The sequence below is a fragment of the Salvelinus alpinus genome, chromosome 3 (assembly GCF_045679555.1).
Source record: "Salvelinus alpinus chromosome 3, SLU_Salpinus.1, whole genome shotgun sequence".
Classification (NCBI taxonomy): Eukaryota; Metazoa; Chordata; class Actinopteri; order Salmoniformes; family Salmonidae; genus Salvelinus; species Salvelinus alpinus.
This window is the reverse complement of record NC_092088.1, coordinates 53306905-53325798: the sequence shown is the minus strand read 5'-3', so window position 1 is coordinate 53325798 and position 18894 is coordinate 53306905. Positions and strand designations below refer to the sequence as shown.

The 18894-nt window shown below is 40.8% G+C and overlaps 1 protein-coding gene and 1 long non-coding RNA gene across 4 annotated transcripts in view; both read right to left on the bottom strand.

Moving 5' to 3' along the window:
* Window positions 1-18894, bottom strand: part of LOC139570958 (glutamate receptor ionotropic, delta-1-like) — a 448588-nt gene that overhangs the window by 70078 nt on the left and 359616 nt on the right. For all 3 annotated transcript variants that reach the window (XM_071393334.1, XM_071393332.1, XM_071393333.1), the window contains exon 8: window positions 13936-14055. In XM_071393334.1, coding sequence (XP_071249435.1) covers window positions 13936-14055 — 120 coding nt within the window. The remainder of the gene's footprint in view (window positions 1-13935; window positions 14056-18894) is intronic.
* Window positions 2016-4418, bottom strand: LOC139570961 (uncharacterized). The gene is made up of 3 exons (XR_011674205.1): window positions 3321-4418; window positions 2802-2936; window positions 2016-2362 (listed from the first exon to the last, which is right to left on the bottom strand). It is a non-coding gene; the product is annotated as an uncharacterized lncRNA (long non-coding RNA).

Genomic DNA, 18894 nt, shown 5'->3' with positions numbered 1-18894 from the left:
GGCAGTCTACACAAGCTGTACCAGGACTCAGGAGGGCAAATGACAAATGAGTAAGTTGTTTTTCTGTCAGTAGTTAGCTAGCAATATACTGTAACCTTTCTTTTTACATAAGGCAGTGTAATTCAGTACAGTACAATTTGGTGATTGATTTGTCCATAACCGGGCTTGCTAGTACCACTGCTAGCCAAGTTAACTAGCTAGCTAGCTAGCTGTGTTTCCTATACCTAAAATGTACTGTATTCTGACGGTCTAGCTAGTTAGCTAAACTGGATTTTTTTTGATGATGGCGGAGAGAAAAGGAAATGACTTTGGCTTTATGACTCACAAATTATTAGTCTTGGAGTAACTATACCTGTGTGTTGTAGCTAGCTAGCTAATGTGTGTCTGTGGGATATATTCTACACCATGCTGCTACAGTAAGAATACAGACAGTACACAATGATTGCCCATGAATGTCTAGTAGTGTTTTCGTTTTTCTCTCACAGACAATACCACTTTTATACAAAGAAGTTGATGACTCTAAAGAGGAAATGTCCCATAACTTCTTTGGGATAGGGGGCAGTATTTTCACGTCCGGATGAAAAGCGTGCCCAAAGTAAACTGCCTCTTTCTTAGGCCCAGATGCTAGGATATGCATCTAATTGGTAGATTTAGATAGAAAACACTCTAAAGTTTCTAAAACTGTTAAAATTATGTCTGTGAGTATAACATAACTGATATGGCAGGCGAAACTCCGAGGACAAACCACCCCCCCAAAAAAAAAATTCAGCTTACCACTGTTTTCAATGGCTTGATTCTTTAATTATAAGCCCAAGTCCTCCCAAATTGCAGTTCATAGGGCTTCCACTATATGTCAACAGTCTTTAGAAAGAGTTTCAGGCTGGTTTTTAGAACAATGACCCAGAAATTGTAGTTTTTCTAGGTGGCTCCCATTTTGGCTTTAGTGATTCCAAGCGCGTGGAGGAAAGCACGTTCTTTGTTGTTTATCTCCGGTAAAGACAATAACGAATCTCCGTCTTAAATGTTATTGTTTATTTGCATATTAGGATACCTAAAGATTGATTATAAACGTTGTTTGACTTGATTGGAAAGTTTATTAGTAACGTTTGGGGTTCATTTTGTATGCATTTTGACGGAGGGAAACTGAGTGGATTATTGACTGATGCAGGCTAAACTGAGTTTTTATGGATATAAAAGAGGACATTATCGAACAAAAGGACAATTTGTGACATTTATGGGACATTTTGGAGTGCCAACAGAAGAAGATCTTCAAAGGTAAGAAATTAATTATATCGTTATTTCTGAGTTTTGTGTCGCGCCTGGCGGGTTGAAATATGATTATCATGTGTTTGTTTGATGGGGTGCTGTCCTCAGATAATCGCATGGTATGCTTTCGCCATAAAGCCTTTTTAAAATCTGACACCTTGGCTGGATTAACAAGACGTTAAGCTTTATTTTGACATATTGCATGTGTATCTTCAAGAATGTTAAATATTTACAATTCTGTAGTTTGAATTTGGCGCCCTGCACTTTCACTGGATGTGGTCAGGTGGGACGGTAGCGTCCCATCTAGCCTAGAGAGGATAACAACAATCTCCCCTTGAATCAAAGTGACTCTGAACACCACATTGCACCACCCAAACACACCATATGCAAGTATTCCCTTTGTAGAACTGTAGTATTTACTCTAAGCGTTAGTAATATATTTGTATTGTACTGTTTATACTGTATATATGTCATAAATTGCCATAACTGTTACTGCATACTGCTGTGTAAACTCTCCTCGGTCTCCAGAGCAAATAAACGTTGTCTTGAATACAAGCCATGTCTACTTATTTCTTATATTGACAGACTAATCTACTGTTTTATTGAAACCTGTTTACTTGCCAACAAATTCAAGTTTAAATGATACACCAACTCTCTGCATCATTTGTTTTAGCAGTAAGATTGAAGCTAGTTCATACAAATGCATTTCATGAATATCACAATGAATTCATCTAGAAGTTGAAGTCAACACTTTATTGGTTTTTGATGCAGCTGGAATCGTTTAGTTACTTGTCAGTACACATGTAAAAGAGATCATATAAAACACCCTTGTATACATATGTACAACAGCTAACAATATCTATACCACAATGCAATTGTGAGCATACTAGGCATTCTATATCGTACTACAACATCAGTCTAACTTAATATGGATGTTGTGTAGGTTGAATGTTTCAGGCAGGTTCCATAATGGTTTTCAGCTAGTCAACCTCTTCTTTTGTTGGGTAATGGTAGCATGTTTAGCAGGCGCTGTGGCGGTTCTTCACCACTCACTGCTTCAACCTCTTGCAGAAGATTTGTATGTACTGCAAGTCTCCTGGAAAGACATGAAGACTGATCATGAGGATGTGTAAAACATGAAGACTGATAATGAGGATGTGTAACCATACATTAAACCTCATGTTCATCTGTAACCAAAATAGGGTACAGTAGACTGGCATGTGTTTTATTACACTCAGAGTCAATAATGGGGCATTGAGATGGGCTGTTAGCAAAGATGTGAAAAGTTTGAGGGGGGCTTGACTTGTAGACAGTCTAGTTGTGTATTGTTATGTATGAGCAAGTACAGTTGTACTGTTGAGTAGACAAGCACTGCCAACAATAAAGGCAATAGGCCAGAAGAATATACTGTACTAACAGCCCTTCTCCCAAATGCAAAATAACTGATTGCAAGGATGTGAAAAGATTGAGGAGCACTTGTCTTGTAGGCAGTTTAGTTTAGTTTTCTCAAGAGGGTATTGTGCTTTCATAAATACCTTTGGCTGTCCTTGCATGTTTCGAAGTCAGATGATGTTGTGCTTGAGTTTATTCGAGGCTGAAAGCTTTCATCCAATGGGTCTACAGGCTCTGTACTACTAAAGCTGGTGTCAAGGTCATTAGCAGCAGGATTACTGTAGGACACACAGTAGTCAGTGATTAGCCAACGTTTTATTACTTTGTCCCTACCAAGACACACTCAAACAACGTACTATGTCCACCTATCCCCCCTCATGTCAATAGATCATGCATACTAACCTTCACACACAATACCCACCCCCAACAGACACCAGTCAGTCACCCACACCATCCCCTCCTTACTAACACCTATTTTACTCCAATGTAGACTTCAAGCCTTGCATGAACAATCAACTAAGCCTCCATAATACAGAGAAAACTACAGTAGACGTTGTAGCCTACTTGTAAACACACCAACAATAACAACAAGACAAATTTGCTCATCATGGAGTCATGGAAATATTTAATAGATCTTAGTAAGATTTTAGGAGGTGTCTTACACTAGTTCCTTGTGCTGAGCTTGATGTTGATGCCTCTGCAGATGTTGATGGGATCGGACTCTTAATAGAACACAGTCACATTAGCCTCCGCAGTAGTTACTTCGCTATAGCTACTGTAGCTAGTTAGCTAGGTAATTTTCTGCTGCGCCGATATTGGCTGATCGGATAGCTTCCTCTTTGAGGTGAATAGGGAAATCAATAGAATAGCGTCCCTTTTCAACGTTCGATGACATGGCAATCCCATCAGCTGAGACTTCCGTTCCGTTTGAAATCTTCTGGCTGAAAGTGCTGGCTACAAACACAGACATTTGGATATTTCTCACATCAATTGGATAACGTTACACCTAGGACCGTGGCAGTCATGAAATGTTGTCAGGTGGTTATTGTCATGCAAAAGTTTCACAGTAATTGACCAATAATTAACATAAACACATTTAGCATCTCCAGGCCTCCACGCATACAAGCCACTGATGCACGCCTTTGGAATATCTAATAAAGTCTAATAAATCAATTTAATATACACAATCACAATAAATTTATTATTTATGTTAGGCAGGTCTAAAGAAACAGTATGATATGATTTTTTTTCTTCAGAACAACAGAATATGAGTTGGACTACTGTATGTTATCTGGCTATGCACCATGCCATAGGATGTAGGCTTGTTCATTTAGCAGACAACATATGCTTATAAATGCCATTATTTTATATGATTTTATAGTAGGAATGTAATTTAACTTAGCTGAATTAAATAGTTGGTAGAGCATGGTGCTTGCAACGCCAGGGTTGTGGGTTCAATTCCCTTGGGGAACCAGTAGGAAAAAAGCATGAAAATGTGTGTAAGTCACTCTGGATAAGAGTGTCTGCTAAATGACAAAAATGTTGAAAATAAATGTTTTTAAGTTTTTCCCATTCCGAAGTGACTGCACATATGAAGTGGCAAGTTTAGTTGTGAATGATACAAACCTTTGAATGTCTTAGAAATCAAAATATATAAAATATGTATATGGGCTGCATGATGCGACTATAGGCTATTGATGATAGTGATGATTTGAGTTGCACAAAAAGTTAGAGCTCTGTGCCCTGCCTCAAGCTGCACACGCTGTTCTCTCATCAAGTGATCATATTTTCACCCATTAACTCATTTAATCTTGTCTTTACTAATATGTAAAATTAGTTTAGATTAGAATGGCCCATTATCAAATTGGCAGGAACAGGGGCAGGGGGAAAAATACATAATCTTTATGCACTCAAATAGTGAATGGAGGCCACTTTCCCGCCGGTTCGTTTTTCACTCATGCAGGGTAGGATACTCTGGTTATTTCACTCCACATATAATTTTTTCCCCCCAAACCTTTATTTAACTAGGCGAGTCAGTAAATAACAACTTCTTTTTTACAATGACGGCCTAGGAACAGTGGGTTAACTGCCTTGTTCAGGGGCAGAACGACAGATGTTTACCTTGTCAGCTCAGGGATTCGATCGCGCAACCTTTTGGTTATTGGCCCAATGCGCTAAACACTAGGCTACCTGCCGCCTAAGGTATATCACACTTTATTTGTCACATGCGCCGAATACAAAAAGCGTAGACCTTACCGTGAAACACTTAATTACAAGCCCTTAACCGACTGCAGTTCAAGAAGAGTTAAGAAAGTATTTACCAAATAAACGAAAGTAAAAAATAATAAAAAGTAACACAATAAAATAACAATAACAAGGCCATATACAGGGGGTACCGGTACCGAGTCAGTGTGCGGGCGTATAGGTAGTTGAGGTCATTTGTATATGTAGGTAGGGGTGAAGTGACTATTGTCATGACGTTGCCCTTTTTGGGTACAGCGAGCACCATCCCCATCTCTCTGCACAATCCCCCTCTCTCTATATCTCTCTCTCTCCTACACCCAGGCTGCTGTTAGGCAGGCCATCAATTCCTGGAGGAGATTCTTCCTCATGGTCAGACAGTATAGAGAGAGAGAGTGAGTTTTCATAGAGAGAACAAAGGAACTTCTTCCACATCACAGAACTTGAGAACTGAACAATATTCATGTTCTGGAGAATGTATACATGGTCGGTGAAGAAGCCAGCTACGAACTGGTCCGTTTGGTACAAATGTGTGAAACTCATGAGAGACAATACAGCCACATTACCATAACCCTGTTTATACAAGAGTCTCAGTTGTGAGGCTTTCATCTAATTGTTGTATAAAATTAATGAGTAAAGATGAAACTATTTGGGAAATTATGTAATGTGATTTTATACTGTTCAATTCCCTTTGGAGTTTAACTAAATCATAGGCCCGCCTCATGAGCACAGACATTGATCTGGCGTCATGGGTCAGCCCCTTTCTGCTCTTCCGAATATAACCCCCAACTTGGGAATTTATCTTCAGACCATGCTTCTCTCAATTACGAGAGGGCTAAGGTTTGAGTAGAGACCAAGCTTACCTCAATTACTAAGGTTTGAACCCATTGCTGAATTCTTAACCATACCACGTGGTTAAACTCTGAGACTATCAAACCGACAGAATAAGAACAAATCTTTGATACGTATTAGTAGTCTGCAGCTAGGAATTCGGTATCATTGAACGCAAAGACCAACAACCGCCGAAATATCTATCTATCACCACATTGCCGAATGTTACTCTGAACTATCCATTCTAACCACGGCAGAGAGAGAGAGGGCGGACAAACGCTCCAACAGAAACAAACTTTCCAACAGAGATCACGGCGACACACTCAGCGTAAGTATATACAGTGGGGAGAACAAGTATTTGATACACTGCCGATTTTGCAGGTTTTCCTACTTACAAAGCATGTAGAGGTCTGTAATTTTTATCATAGGTACACTTCAACTGTGAGAGACGGAATCTAAAACAAAAATCCAGAAAATCACATTGTATGATTTTTAAGTAATTCATTTGCATTTTATTGCATGACATAAGTATTTGATCACCTACCAACCAGTAAGAATTCCGGCTCTCACAGACCTGTTAGTTTTTCTTTAAGAAGCCCTCCTGTTCTCCACTCATTACCTGTATTAACTGCACCTGTTTGAACTCGTTACCTGTATAAAAGACACCTGTCCACACACTCAATGAAACAGACTCCAACCTCTCCACAATGGCCAAGACCAGAGAGCTGTGTAAGGACATCAGGGATAAAATTGTAGACCTGCACAAGGCTGGGATGGGCTACAGGACAATAGGCAAGCAGCTTGGTGAGAAGGCAACAACTGTTGGCGCAATTATTAGAAAATAGAAGAAAATAGAAGAAGTTCAAGATGATGGTCAATCACCCTCGGTCTGGGGCTCCATGCAAGATCTCACCTCGTGGGGCATCAATGATCATGAGGAAGGTGAGGGATCAGCCCAGAACTACACGGCAGGACCTGGTCAATGACCTGAAGAGAGCTGGGACCACAGTCTCAAAGAAAACCATTAGTAACACACTACGCCGTCATGGATTAAAATCCTGCAGCGCACACAAGGTCCCCCTGCTCAAGCAGGCGCATGTCCAGGCCCGTCTGAAGTTTGCCAATGACCATCTGGATGATCCAGAGGAGGAATGGGAGAAGGTCATGTGGTCTGATGATTCAAAAATATAGCTTTTTGGTCTAAACTCCACTCGCCGTGTTTGGAGGAAGAAGAAGGATGAGTACAACCCCAAGAACACCATCCCAACCGTGAAGCATGGAGGTGGAAACATCATTCTTTGGGGATGCTTTTCTGCAAAGGGGACAGGACGACTGCACCGTATTGAGGGGAGGATGGATGGGGCCATGTATTGCGAGATCTTAGCCAACAACCTCCTTCCCTCAGTAAGAGCATTGATGATGGGTCGTGGCTGGGTCTTCCAGCATGACAACGACCCGAAACACACAGCCAGGGCAACTAAGGAGTGGCTCCGTAAGAAGTATCTCAAGGTCCTGGAGTGGCCTAGCCAGTCTCCAGACCTGAACCCAATAGAAAATCTTTGGAGGGAGCTGAAAGTCCGTATTGCCCAGCGACAGCCCCGAAACCTGAAGGATCTGGAGAAGGTCTGTATGGAGGAGTGGGCCAAAATCCCTGCTGCAGTGTGTGCAAACCTGGTCAAGAACTACAGGAAACGTATGATCTCTGTAATTGCAAACAAAGGATTCTGTACCAAATATTAAGTTCTGCTTTTCTGATGTATCAAATACTTATGTCATGCAATAAAATGCTAATTAATTACTTAAAAATCATACAATGTGATTTTCTGGATTTTTGTTTTAGATTCCGTCTCTCACAGTTGAAGTGTACCTATGATAAAAATTACAGACCTCTACATGCTTTGTAAGTAGGAAAATCTGCAAAATCGGCAGTGTATCAAATACTTGTTCTCCCCACTGTATATTGATTGCAATTATTCCCAAATGAATGAGCATTCATGTGCAAAGGATTAGCATTTCAATTGTTATAGCTATCCCTTTGTAGTGTCTTTTTTCTCAGTCGACCCCCACTTCCCTTTTGTCCACCAAGCCGCGATACTGGTTTATCCCACTAGGGAAACTCCGCTATCATTTCCTTGTAACTATATCTACTGTTTGTTTGTGTGCATTTCTGTGATTACTTAGTTAGTTAATAAATAAATGATTTAAGACAATTGATGTTTGGATGACTCATAGTGAAGACTGTGTTCGTGCAGATAACCAACAATTTACGACGTTTGGAATGAGACTAACGTGAGGTAAAGAATAATTTGTTAATTAGAAGACTAATTGATCAGATATTAAATTATCTGAAAGTTATATTAGGAACATTTTATTTTTGTAATCTGAATATTTTCCTTGGTGCCCCGACTTCCTAGTTAATTATATCTACCTGATTAGTTAATCACGTAATAATAATTACAGAGACATGATTTGATAAACAAAAAATAAGTCTTCAGTTTAATGATGCCAAAGACACGACACTATGCATAGATAATAAACAGCGAGTATCAGCAGTGTACAAAAAAATGGGAGGGGGGGGGCATTTGATTAATTGTTCAGCAGTCTTATGGCTTGGGGGTAGAAGCTGTTAAGGAGCCTTTTGGTCCTAAACTTGGTGCTCCGGTACCGCTTGCCATGCGCTAGCAGAGAAAATAGTCCATGACTTGGGTGACTGGAGTCTCTGACAATTTTTGAGGATCGGGGGACCCATACCAAATCTTTTCAGTCTCATGAGGGGGAGAGGTTTTGTCTTGCCCTCTTCACGACTGTCTCGGTGTGTTTGGACCATGATAGTTTCTTTGGTGGAAGTTTCAAGAAACTCCAAACTCTCGACCCGCTCCACTACAGCCCTGTCGATGTTAATGGGGGTCTGTTCGGCCCGCCTTTTTCTGTAGTCCACGATCAGCTCCTTTGTCTTGCTCACATTGAGAGAGAGATTATTGTCCTGGCACCACACCGCCAGTTTTCTGACCTCCCTATAGCCTGTCTCATTGTTGTCGGTGATTAGGCCTACCACTGTTGTGTCGTCAGCAAACTTAATGATGGTGTTGGACTTGTGTTTGGCCACACAGTCGTGGGTGAACAAGGAGTACATGAGGGGACTACACACCCCTGAGGGACCCCAGTGTTGAGGATAAGCGTGGCAGACGTGTTGTAACCTACCCTTACCACCTGGGGGCGGCCCATCAGGAAGTCCATGATCCAGTTGCAGAGGGAGGTGTTTAGTCCCAGGGTCCTTAGCTTAGTGATGAGCTTCCTGGGCACTATGGTGTTGAATGCTGAGCTATAGTCAATGAACAGCATCCTCACATAGGTGTCAGAATCAACCACTATTTGAGGAGCATGCAGCCTCTTGCTGTGCAACAGGTGATATCCGCACAAACTCTGTATGCCATGGGCTCTCCAACCCAAGTGAAATCTGTTCGGAAACATCGATAGTAACATGTTTTCACAACAAAACATATTTCATTAAACTGTCGACAACCCATCTTTCTGCGTGCTTGAGAAAGGAATGAAGGAGAGAGGGGAGGAGATTGAAACACATGGTGGTGAGATATTCTGTAGGTAATGGGTCAGCCTAGGAATTATGAAAATAGAAACAAAATCCCTATTACTAGGCTATTCAAAATCAAAAACAAATTCACTATAATTGTAGGCTAGGTCTGAATTTGTTTAATTTTGTCGTATAGGCTAGACTAATTATGTACCAAAGACATCTAAAATCAGTTATTTTAATATTTTTCTGCTGTGCATAATATGAGGAAGGGCTATGTATTGTATAATGGCACAATCCTTTTTTTAATTCATGTTTTTTTTTCGGGCTACGGCTCATATATATTTAAGCCAATGCATATATGCATAAGCTCTAATATGCTTACTGGTGTTTTGAATTAATCATCACCTTAGAAAGCGCTGTCCAATTCGTTGTGTTTGGCTTTGGAACAACATCCAGAATGACCATGTTTTCCACTCAGTTTCAACCTGTTGTTGAACTTCTTCTTTCTTCAAATTGATCAATCACAGTGAGGTGAGTTTTAAAAGCACACACTTTTTCATGATAAGTGTGTGATGTGATTTTTGATGTCAGTGCTTAGAGGGACAAAAGAACCCCGAGTACCAGCCCATTAGTAACCTGATGATCATTAGTGAGTTGGGTACTAACAAAGCATGTCCAGAGTGCATAAGAGGAGACTATCGTGACTCTACGGTCAGGTGGAATTTTACTGAGGTCATGACTCATGACTGCAGTTGTGGTGGTAATACGGTCACCGCAACAGCCCTAGTTACACCACGGGGTGGTCCTCCACGTCCTGAAATCGCTATGAATTCTGGATAATGTGGTTTGCTTACAACCAGGAAATGTTGCTGGCTCATTTCTACCGGTGAGATGCAGAAACGCTCGTATTTGCATGTAGTGAGGAAATTTGAAATGTTTATGACACATATGATATGTTAATAAATAATGGACCTGTATATAGCCAAATAGAGCAGCAGTGAAATTTCCCTTTAATGTCCTCAAAGCCTACTCAACATATCGGTAAGGACAAAATTATTTTCCTGAGCGAAACAATGTTGTTTGTGATGGTCGACCTGTGTGATAGCTGAATCAATCCCACACTCCTCACCAGGAACATATGAACAGGCCATTAAATGGGACAGAGAGGTACTTGTGTTTGTGTCTGGTTTCCCCAGTAAATGGCCATGCTGCAAGAGGAAGGCAGACAGGCATACTGATAATGAACAACAACACTGAATGCATTTGGCATGCCATTAGCTGGCCCTCCCATGCCCTGCCTGGGTGCCTTCTTAATGATTTCAAGAAAAGAATGCTCCAGTGTTTGTGTGTCTGCTGTATCTATATGTCTGCACAGGTAGTGTGTACTCATGTGACCATGTGTATAGTATGCATGTGTTGCTTATACTGTGTAGCATGAGTGTGTAGTGTGTGTGTGTGTGTGTGTGTGTGTGTGTGTGTGTGTGTGTGTGTGTGTGTGTGTGTGTGTGTGTGTGTGTGTGTGTGTGTGTGTGTGTGTGTGTGTGTGTGTTTGTTTGTTTTCCGCAATTGCTAATGGCGAGAGTATGATGAATTGGCTTAATAATTCCAGTTAGGTAGTCTAGTGATTAAATCTTCATTACAGCTCCCAGTCACTCCCTGCTCCACAATGATTGCTAGTAAACTCAATTCCTCTTAATTCTGCATTAACTTTGTGACTGAACCAGGACAGAAGCATCAACAAACAACAACTTGCACAGTGCACACAAACAAAGCATACTATTTGTGGTTATGGTTAGTTAATTTTCACACACACACTTGCATGTACGCACACACGCATACCACAGACACACATATATACACGCACAGACACATACATAGATGCACAGACACACACACATGTGTCTCCTTATTGATGTTGTCTAATTTCCACTTGTGGCTTTTCCATTTTGGATAACTGGCCCACTAATGAGTATCAGAAGGAAATAGTCTGTGATAGTTATTGACACAGTACTACACTGCACCTGCAGAACATATTATGCATCTCTTTAAGCTGGTATAGCTGTGTGTGTCTGACCTTCAGGGAACACTTTATATTAAGGTCCCTTATTAAACCATTTATAAACAGTTTGTAAATAGTTCACTTACCATTTATCATTATTCTTATATTTGTAAATGGCAATATGCAATCTCTAAATAGTTCTGTAAACATTTACAAACACTTTAAATTATTTACTAGTGATTTATAAGATAATTAATAAGGTGTTTGATCATAGCAGGGAAGTTCAAAGTCAGAAAGTAGTACTGCAGGGAATGTTAGCAAAAAACAGGAACCCACATTATTGTGAATGGAAAAAAGGATATATTTGTGGTCAATTTTCATGTAAATATATATTTTTTTGGAGACAATCATGGTAAGAATAATTGATTCTAATACACCAGATGTATGTCCTTGAACAAATTATTTTAAAATCGCACAGAAGAAGTTATAAGGATAATTGAGTTTCTAATGGCAGCCTGCAGTACAATGGTCAGCCTTCAACTTGAGTTAGTCAATGAGAGGGGGCAGCAATGAGCTAGCCTGCAATGTCACTTCTTGGAGTAGCTCAACCTGCCCATGTTATGTCTCCATGAGATGCCATCTTTCCAACTTAATTTCGCTTCAGTGCGCTATTGAGTTTTCACATAGGAATAAATGGTGTCACGTGATCTATTGCTTTGTCCATTCATATATAGTCATTGGATTACAGTTTGGAAATAATTAATAATATACTACAAATGTACATATAAACTGGTTATAAAGGAGTTATTATCAACTCATAAGATTATTTATAAGGCATGTTAAATGGTTGATTAATGGTTTGACTCGCCATTTATATACATATTTATAAAATGTATTTATATAGGTCATGAATGGTATGCTTAAGCAATAAGGCCAGAGGGGGCGTGGTATATGGCCAATATCCCACGGCTAAGGGCTGTTCTTATGCATGACGCAATGCAGAGTACCTGGACACAGCCCTTAGCCATGGTATATTAGTCATACCCCCGGGGTTCCTTATTGCTATTATAAACTGGTAACCAACGTAATTAGAGCAGTTAAACAAAATTGGGTCTCCAACCACCCAGTTTATAATTGTTAATTGTTAATGAGTGAATTTATAAATGTGAGTTCATGCACTTACTAATACCTCAGTTGATAACTAATGTAGATCCTTATAAACCATTTACTAATTATTAATAAACTATTTTGCAGTTCCTAATCTAAAGTTGCTGACGTTAGCGTTGTGTAATTAAATGGGCTACTTTATCATTAGCTAGCCTAGCATGCTTACGAAAAAGGCAGTATAATGAAACATTTGCATGATTTACATTTTCTCGATTTCGCAGCTTGGATAAATGGGATCATTAGGAGTACAGCGACACCTTCCATCGCTGGATTGAGGTACATTTTCAAGCCTTATCCTTCGTCCATCACCATGTTGAAAATATATTGGCATAGAACGGTTTTGACCTGAAGGTAGACTGAACTTCAAAAGAATTTCACATTTCAATTGTATTTCAAAAGAACAAAACATGCTATTCTTGTCACGCCCCGATCTGTTTCACCTGTTCCTGTGATTGTCTCCACACCCTCCTGATGTTGCTTATTTTCCCCAGTGTATTTATCCCTGTGTTTCCTGTCTCTCTGCACCAGGTCGTCTTGTATGTTCAAGTTAACCAGCGTGTTTTTCCCGTGCTCCTGCTTTTCTATTCTCTTTACTAGTCTTCCCGGTTTTGACCTTTGCCTGTTTTTCTGGACTCCATTCCCGCCTGCCTGACCATTCTGCCTGCCCTGACCTCGAGCCTGCCTGCCATTCTGTACCTCTGGAACTCTGAACTGGTTTTGACATTTTGCCTGTCCACGGCCATTCTCTTGCATCCCCAGCTATTGTATTTGTCGAGGCCCGGCCATTTTAGTGTTTAGTAAATGGTTTATAAGGATCTACATTAATCATCAACTAAGGTATTTGTAAGTATGTGTACTCACATTTACAAATGTACTTATTAACAATTAATAAATATCCCATTCATGACATATAGAAATACATTTATAAACCATGAATCAACCATTTACAAATACTTTATAAATAATCTTATGAGTTGACAATAACTCCTTTATAACTGGTTTAAAAGTAATTGAGTAGTTCATTATTAATAATTTACAAATTGTGTAAATATAATGATTAAACACCTTATTAATAATTATTGTAAATTGTGAATCAATCATTTAAAATAGTGTTTATAAATGTGTAAATTACTACTTAGTGACTGCTTATTGACATTTACAAATGTAGGAACAATGATTAATAAATGTTAAGCAAACGCTTTACTAACTGTTTATAAATGGTTCATTAAGGGACCTTAATATAAAGTGTTACCGACCTCCACTATACTGCCTGCATGGAGATGGTGAAAGATGTCCAGTAGAGGTCACTCTTCCTCCTGACACTTGACAAGTATTCGCTGACAGGTATGTTATGAAACGGTTTTGAACCCCACTGAAAGCTTAAGGCACGACCCAATACACAGTTAGAATACACATTGTGCCCATGATTGCATATGTTCTTGCATGTACCGAAACACAATTGATCAATATCAGAAAAAAGCTGCGTTGTTCAACATTGACTCACCCGTTTGACATCTTTCCCAAACGTCTCACTGTAGCTGGTCCCCAGGATCTCAAACTGGACGTGGGAGTTAGAACCATCGGCACGGAAGTCCATCATTCCTGTTAACCCGGTGATCCGTCTCTATGGCAACAGCACAATAACAAGGATACTTTAAGTGGTGTCTCATCAATCAATCAAATGTATTTTATTTAGCCCTTTTTACATCAGCAGTTGTCCCAAAGTGCTTTACAGATACCCAGCATAAAACAAAATGCAGGTTAGTGTTTTTTTTAAATATAATTATTGTTCTGGAGGCAGCTCTGCAGAGTGGTCACTAGCTGGCACAGACACAAAGTCATAAAATCTGTTTTTAAACCTAACCTTAACCCCACCACTGTTTTAGTATTTTTTTAATGTAACCTTTATTTAACTACGCAAGTCAGTTAAGAATAAATTCTTATTTAAAATGAAGGCCTACCAGGGAACAGTGGGTTAACTGCCTTGTTCAGGGGCAGAATGACAGATTTGTACCTTGTCATCTCGGGGATTCGATCCAGCAACCTTTCGGTTACTGGCTACACGCCTAACCGTAATCCTAAATTAAGACCAAAAAGCACATTTTTGTTTTAAAACATTTTTACAATGAAGTCAATTTTGACTTTGCACCTGGCCTATCTAAGGGGAAATCGCTCAGTTCTGCCTTCAGGACAAGACTCACGACAATAAATGTCAACCTGCGCCTAAAACCTCAAAGAGCAAACAATGCAGAGGCAGACGCACAGTGGCTAGGAAAAACTCCTTAAAAGGCAGGAACTGAGGAAAGCTCAAATCTCTAATATGCTTTGAGTGGTCTATAACATGTTCAGCAATCATCTAAGTTGATTGCTGAACATGTCTGTGTCCACATTTTAAATAAGTACACTACAACGCAACCTACGCTTGAGTGCCAACGGAGTACAAATGCATCCAAATGCTGATGCATCCATATGAGGTGATATGGAAAGGATACTTTATACACGCATACTGTATGGCTTATACAGTGCATTCGGAAAGTATTCAGACCCCTTTACTTTTTCCACATTTTGTTACGTTACAGCCTTATTCTAAAAGTGACACAATAAAAAAATAATCCTCAACAATCTACACACAATACCCCATAATGAAAAAGCGAAAACAGGTTTTTAGAAATGTTTGCGAATATAAAAACAGAAATACCTTATGTACATAAGCATTTGCTATGAGACTCGAAATTGAGCTCAGATGCATCCTGTTTCCATTGATCATCCTTGAGATGTTTCTACAACTTGATTGGAGTCCACCTGTGGTAAATTAAATTAATTGGACTTGATTTGGAAAGGCACAGTCAATATAAGGTCCCACAGCTGACAGTGCATGTCATAGCAAAAACCAAGCCATGAGGTCGAAGGAATTGTCCGTAGAGCTCCGAGACAGGATTGTGTCGAGGCACAGATCTGGGGAAGGGTACCAAAAATTGTCTGCAGTATTGAAGGTCCCCAAAAACCCAGTGGCCTCCATTTTTATATGGAAGAAGTTTGGAACCAGCAAGACTCTTCCTAGAGCTGGCCACCCAGCCAAACTGAGCAATCGGGGGAGAAGGGCCTTGGTCAGAGAGGTGACCAAGAACCTGATGGTCACTCTGACAGAGCACCAGAGTTCCTCTGTGGAGATGGGAGAACCTTCCAGAAGGACAACCATCTCTGCAGCATTCCACCAAAAAGGCTGTTATGGTAGAGTGGCTAGACGGAAGCCACTCCTCAGTAAAAGGCACATGACAGCCTGCTTGGAGTTTGCCAAAAGGCAACTAAAGGACTCTTAGAAACCAAGATTGAACTCTTTGGCCTGAATGCCAAGCATCATGTCTGGAGGAAATCTTGCACCATCCCTACGGTGAAGCATGGTGGTGGCAGCATAATGCTGTGGGATGTTTTTCAGTGGTAGGGACTGAGTTACTAGTCAGGATCGAGGGAAAGATGAACGTAGCAAAGTACAGAGAGATCCTTGATGAAAACCTATTCCAGAGCGTTCAGGACCTCAGACTAGGGTGAAGTTTCCCCTTCCAACAGGACAACGAACCTAAGCACACAGCCAAGACAATGCATGAGTGGCTTTGGGACAAGTCTCCGAGTGGCCCAGCCAGAAACCGGACTTGAACCCGATCGAACATCTCTGGAGATGCAGCGACGCTCCCCATTGAACCTGACAGAGCTTGAGAGGATCTGCAGAGAAGAATGGGAGACACTCCCCAAATACAGGTGTGCCAAGCTTGTGGCGTCATACCCAAGAAGAATCAAGGCTGTAATCGCTGCCAAAGGTGCCTCAACAAACTACTGAGTAAAGGGTCTGAATACTTATGTAAATACAATATTTCAGTTTTCTATTTTTAATAAATTAGCAAAATGCACTGAATGCACTGTATGGTTTCTGAATGCACTGTATGGTCCAACTAGCAGGACCACCAAGCTTACCAGCTCAATTTCTATACAGACCATTGATTTTAAGTAAACGACAGGAACATGTGCTGATAAGAACATCTACTGTAGAAAAAGGGGTGCAGAGCAGGGCCGTGCACAGACCTTCAAGGGGGCAGGTGCTCAAAATGAAAAAAGGTTTTTGCTAGTAAATCTGCTAGTAAATTAGCTCAAGATATTTTACTGATTGTGATTTATCTCTCTATTAGAGGTCTTCATGGATCCATCTGTACCCGAATAACCGAGACCCGATACAGGACCCAAGCGGGTCCAGATCCAAAATTCAAAATAATGTCACAGTCTGGGGTCAGATCTGATTGTTTCGGGTATGTGTCATTTTAACTTACTTGTACGGAAACCTAGCTATGGCAGCTATTAGTCCACTATAGCGCGAGTCGGCTTGGTTAGTTGCCATCTCTCGTCTCTCCCTCCCTCCCTCCTCCATGCTCGTGTCACTCGTTCACAGTACGTCCCGACGGCACCTCTCTCCTTCTTCCTTGCTTTATCAGCTCGGGTTAGTAAAGTAGCTAAAATAAAGTAGCTGCTTCCCTGACTCGGATCACATCTTGTCTGGGTCCGGACCAGGTCTATACGGAACGGGTCTAGTTGTCCCCGGGTCCGTTCGGGAACGCGTCTCGAAATTATAATTTTTTATTTATTTATGCATATCGGGTTTGGGTGGGAAAGCCCCAGGTCCATTTGGGAACGGACCCGCGAAGACCTTTACTCTCTATGTATTTCTGCCTTTCTCTGCTGTACATATCAGCCAACCAGACCGAATATTGATGATGATGTAGGCTAAATCAAGTGTTATGCTGCTGTGGCAGTACTGTTGATATTTAAACTAGGTAGCTAGCTACACACACTCGACCGGTGACAGCATCTCTCAAGCCTGTTTGGATACCACCATACAGGGCAGACTGGGAAAAAGTCGCAACCAGGCGCGCACAAGCTCAGTACATGGAAGATCATCAGACACAACCAATGGACGGGGAGGGGGGTGGCAAACTTGACAACGACTAGCTGGCAGTGGGTTCCCGAACAACCATGATACAAAATGCATACAAAAAAAAACATTTTGAGGGAAATTATACCACCACCCAAAAGGGCACTTGGAAGAGTGGAAGGGCAAAGGGGCATGTGCTCTGCACAGGTAAAGCCCTATCTGTGCAGGTGCCTGGTGCAAAGTGATGTCCATTAGATGATGTGCAAAGTACGTAAAACGTTTCAAAATCATCTGGTTTCTCAGGGAATGGTGAGCAGTAGAGTGAAATCATGACTAATCAACAAGGCAGTGTCATCATGACTTCATAAGAAAACAATTACTAATACAATAGGTCCTTTTTCCATTCAATATTTTCATAAAAACACTTTTGTTAATTTCTAAATGATTAATTTCATGAAGGGTTTAATCACAGCCTGTAAATTGATGCAATCAAGTACATTTTGTTCCAATTTGTTAATTTGGATAAACCAAGATGACCGAAGGCAATGCTGGTGAATGAAGCCGAGGAAGGAAAGGGGGACTCCTAGCTAGGCTGAAAAGATGTGCTATACGGCCTCCTCTTCCTAGTATCCTGAAGGCTAAAATGTGAAATCGCTGGATTTTTTGGAATGAACTCAGAGGGCTTCAATCGTAGAGGGACATCAGGGAATGCTGTGGCTTTGTTTTTACAGAGACATGGCTTACGGACGATATACTCGACTCAACCAGATGGCTTTTCCATTTTCCGTATGGATCTAAAGGCAGCTTCTGGTAAGAGTAGGAGGGAGGGGTGTGTTTCCTCATCAACAATAACTGGTGTACTGAGATTGAAAACATCTCAAGCTCCTGTTCACCCGATCTGGGGCGGTAGGTAGCATAGCGGTTAAGAGCGTTGGGCCAGCATCCCTGAGCCGACTTGGTGAAAAATCTGTCGATGTGCCCTTGAGCAAGGCACATCGCAATTGCTCCTGTAAGTCACTGTACAAGATAATTAGCCAGCAAGAATCCTCTCACCCGGAAGCAGTCTTTATTGTCCTGGGTGATTTTAACCAAGCAATTATCACCAAGATGTATCCTGCCCCACAAGAAGAAACAACCTGCTGGACCATCAGATCACATCTCTCTGTTCCTCTCTGTTCCTCAACAGGGAGACACCAACACAGAGAATAGTGAGTCGTTGGACAGAGGAGGCAGACTAAATGCTGCAGGATTGTTTTGAGAATACTGATTGAAATATGTTCAAAGATTCATCCACCAAGGACACTCATATATCAACATTGAAGAATATACATTGTCAGTCACAGGCTTCATTAGGAAATGTGTTGATGATGTTGTACCCACAATAACAATATGGACAAACCCCAACCAAAAACCTTTGATGAACGGAGATATCCGTACCATTCTGAGATCACGTACTGCAGCATTCAATGTCAACAGAACAAACCTCACTTACTCAGTGGTGTGTGAAGCGTGCAAGGTAAGCAGGTACGAGCTCCGCAAATCCAT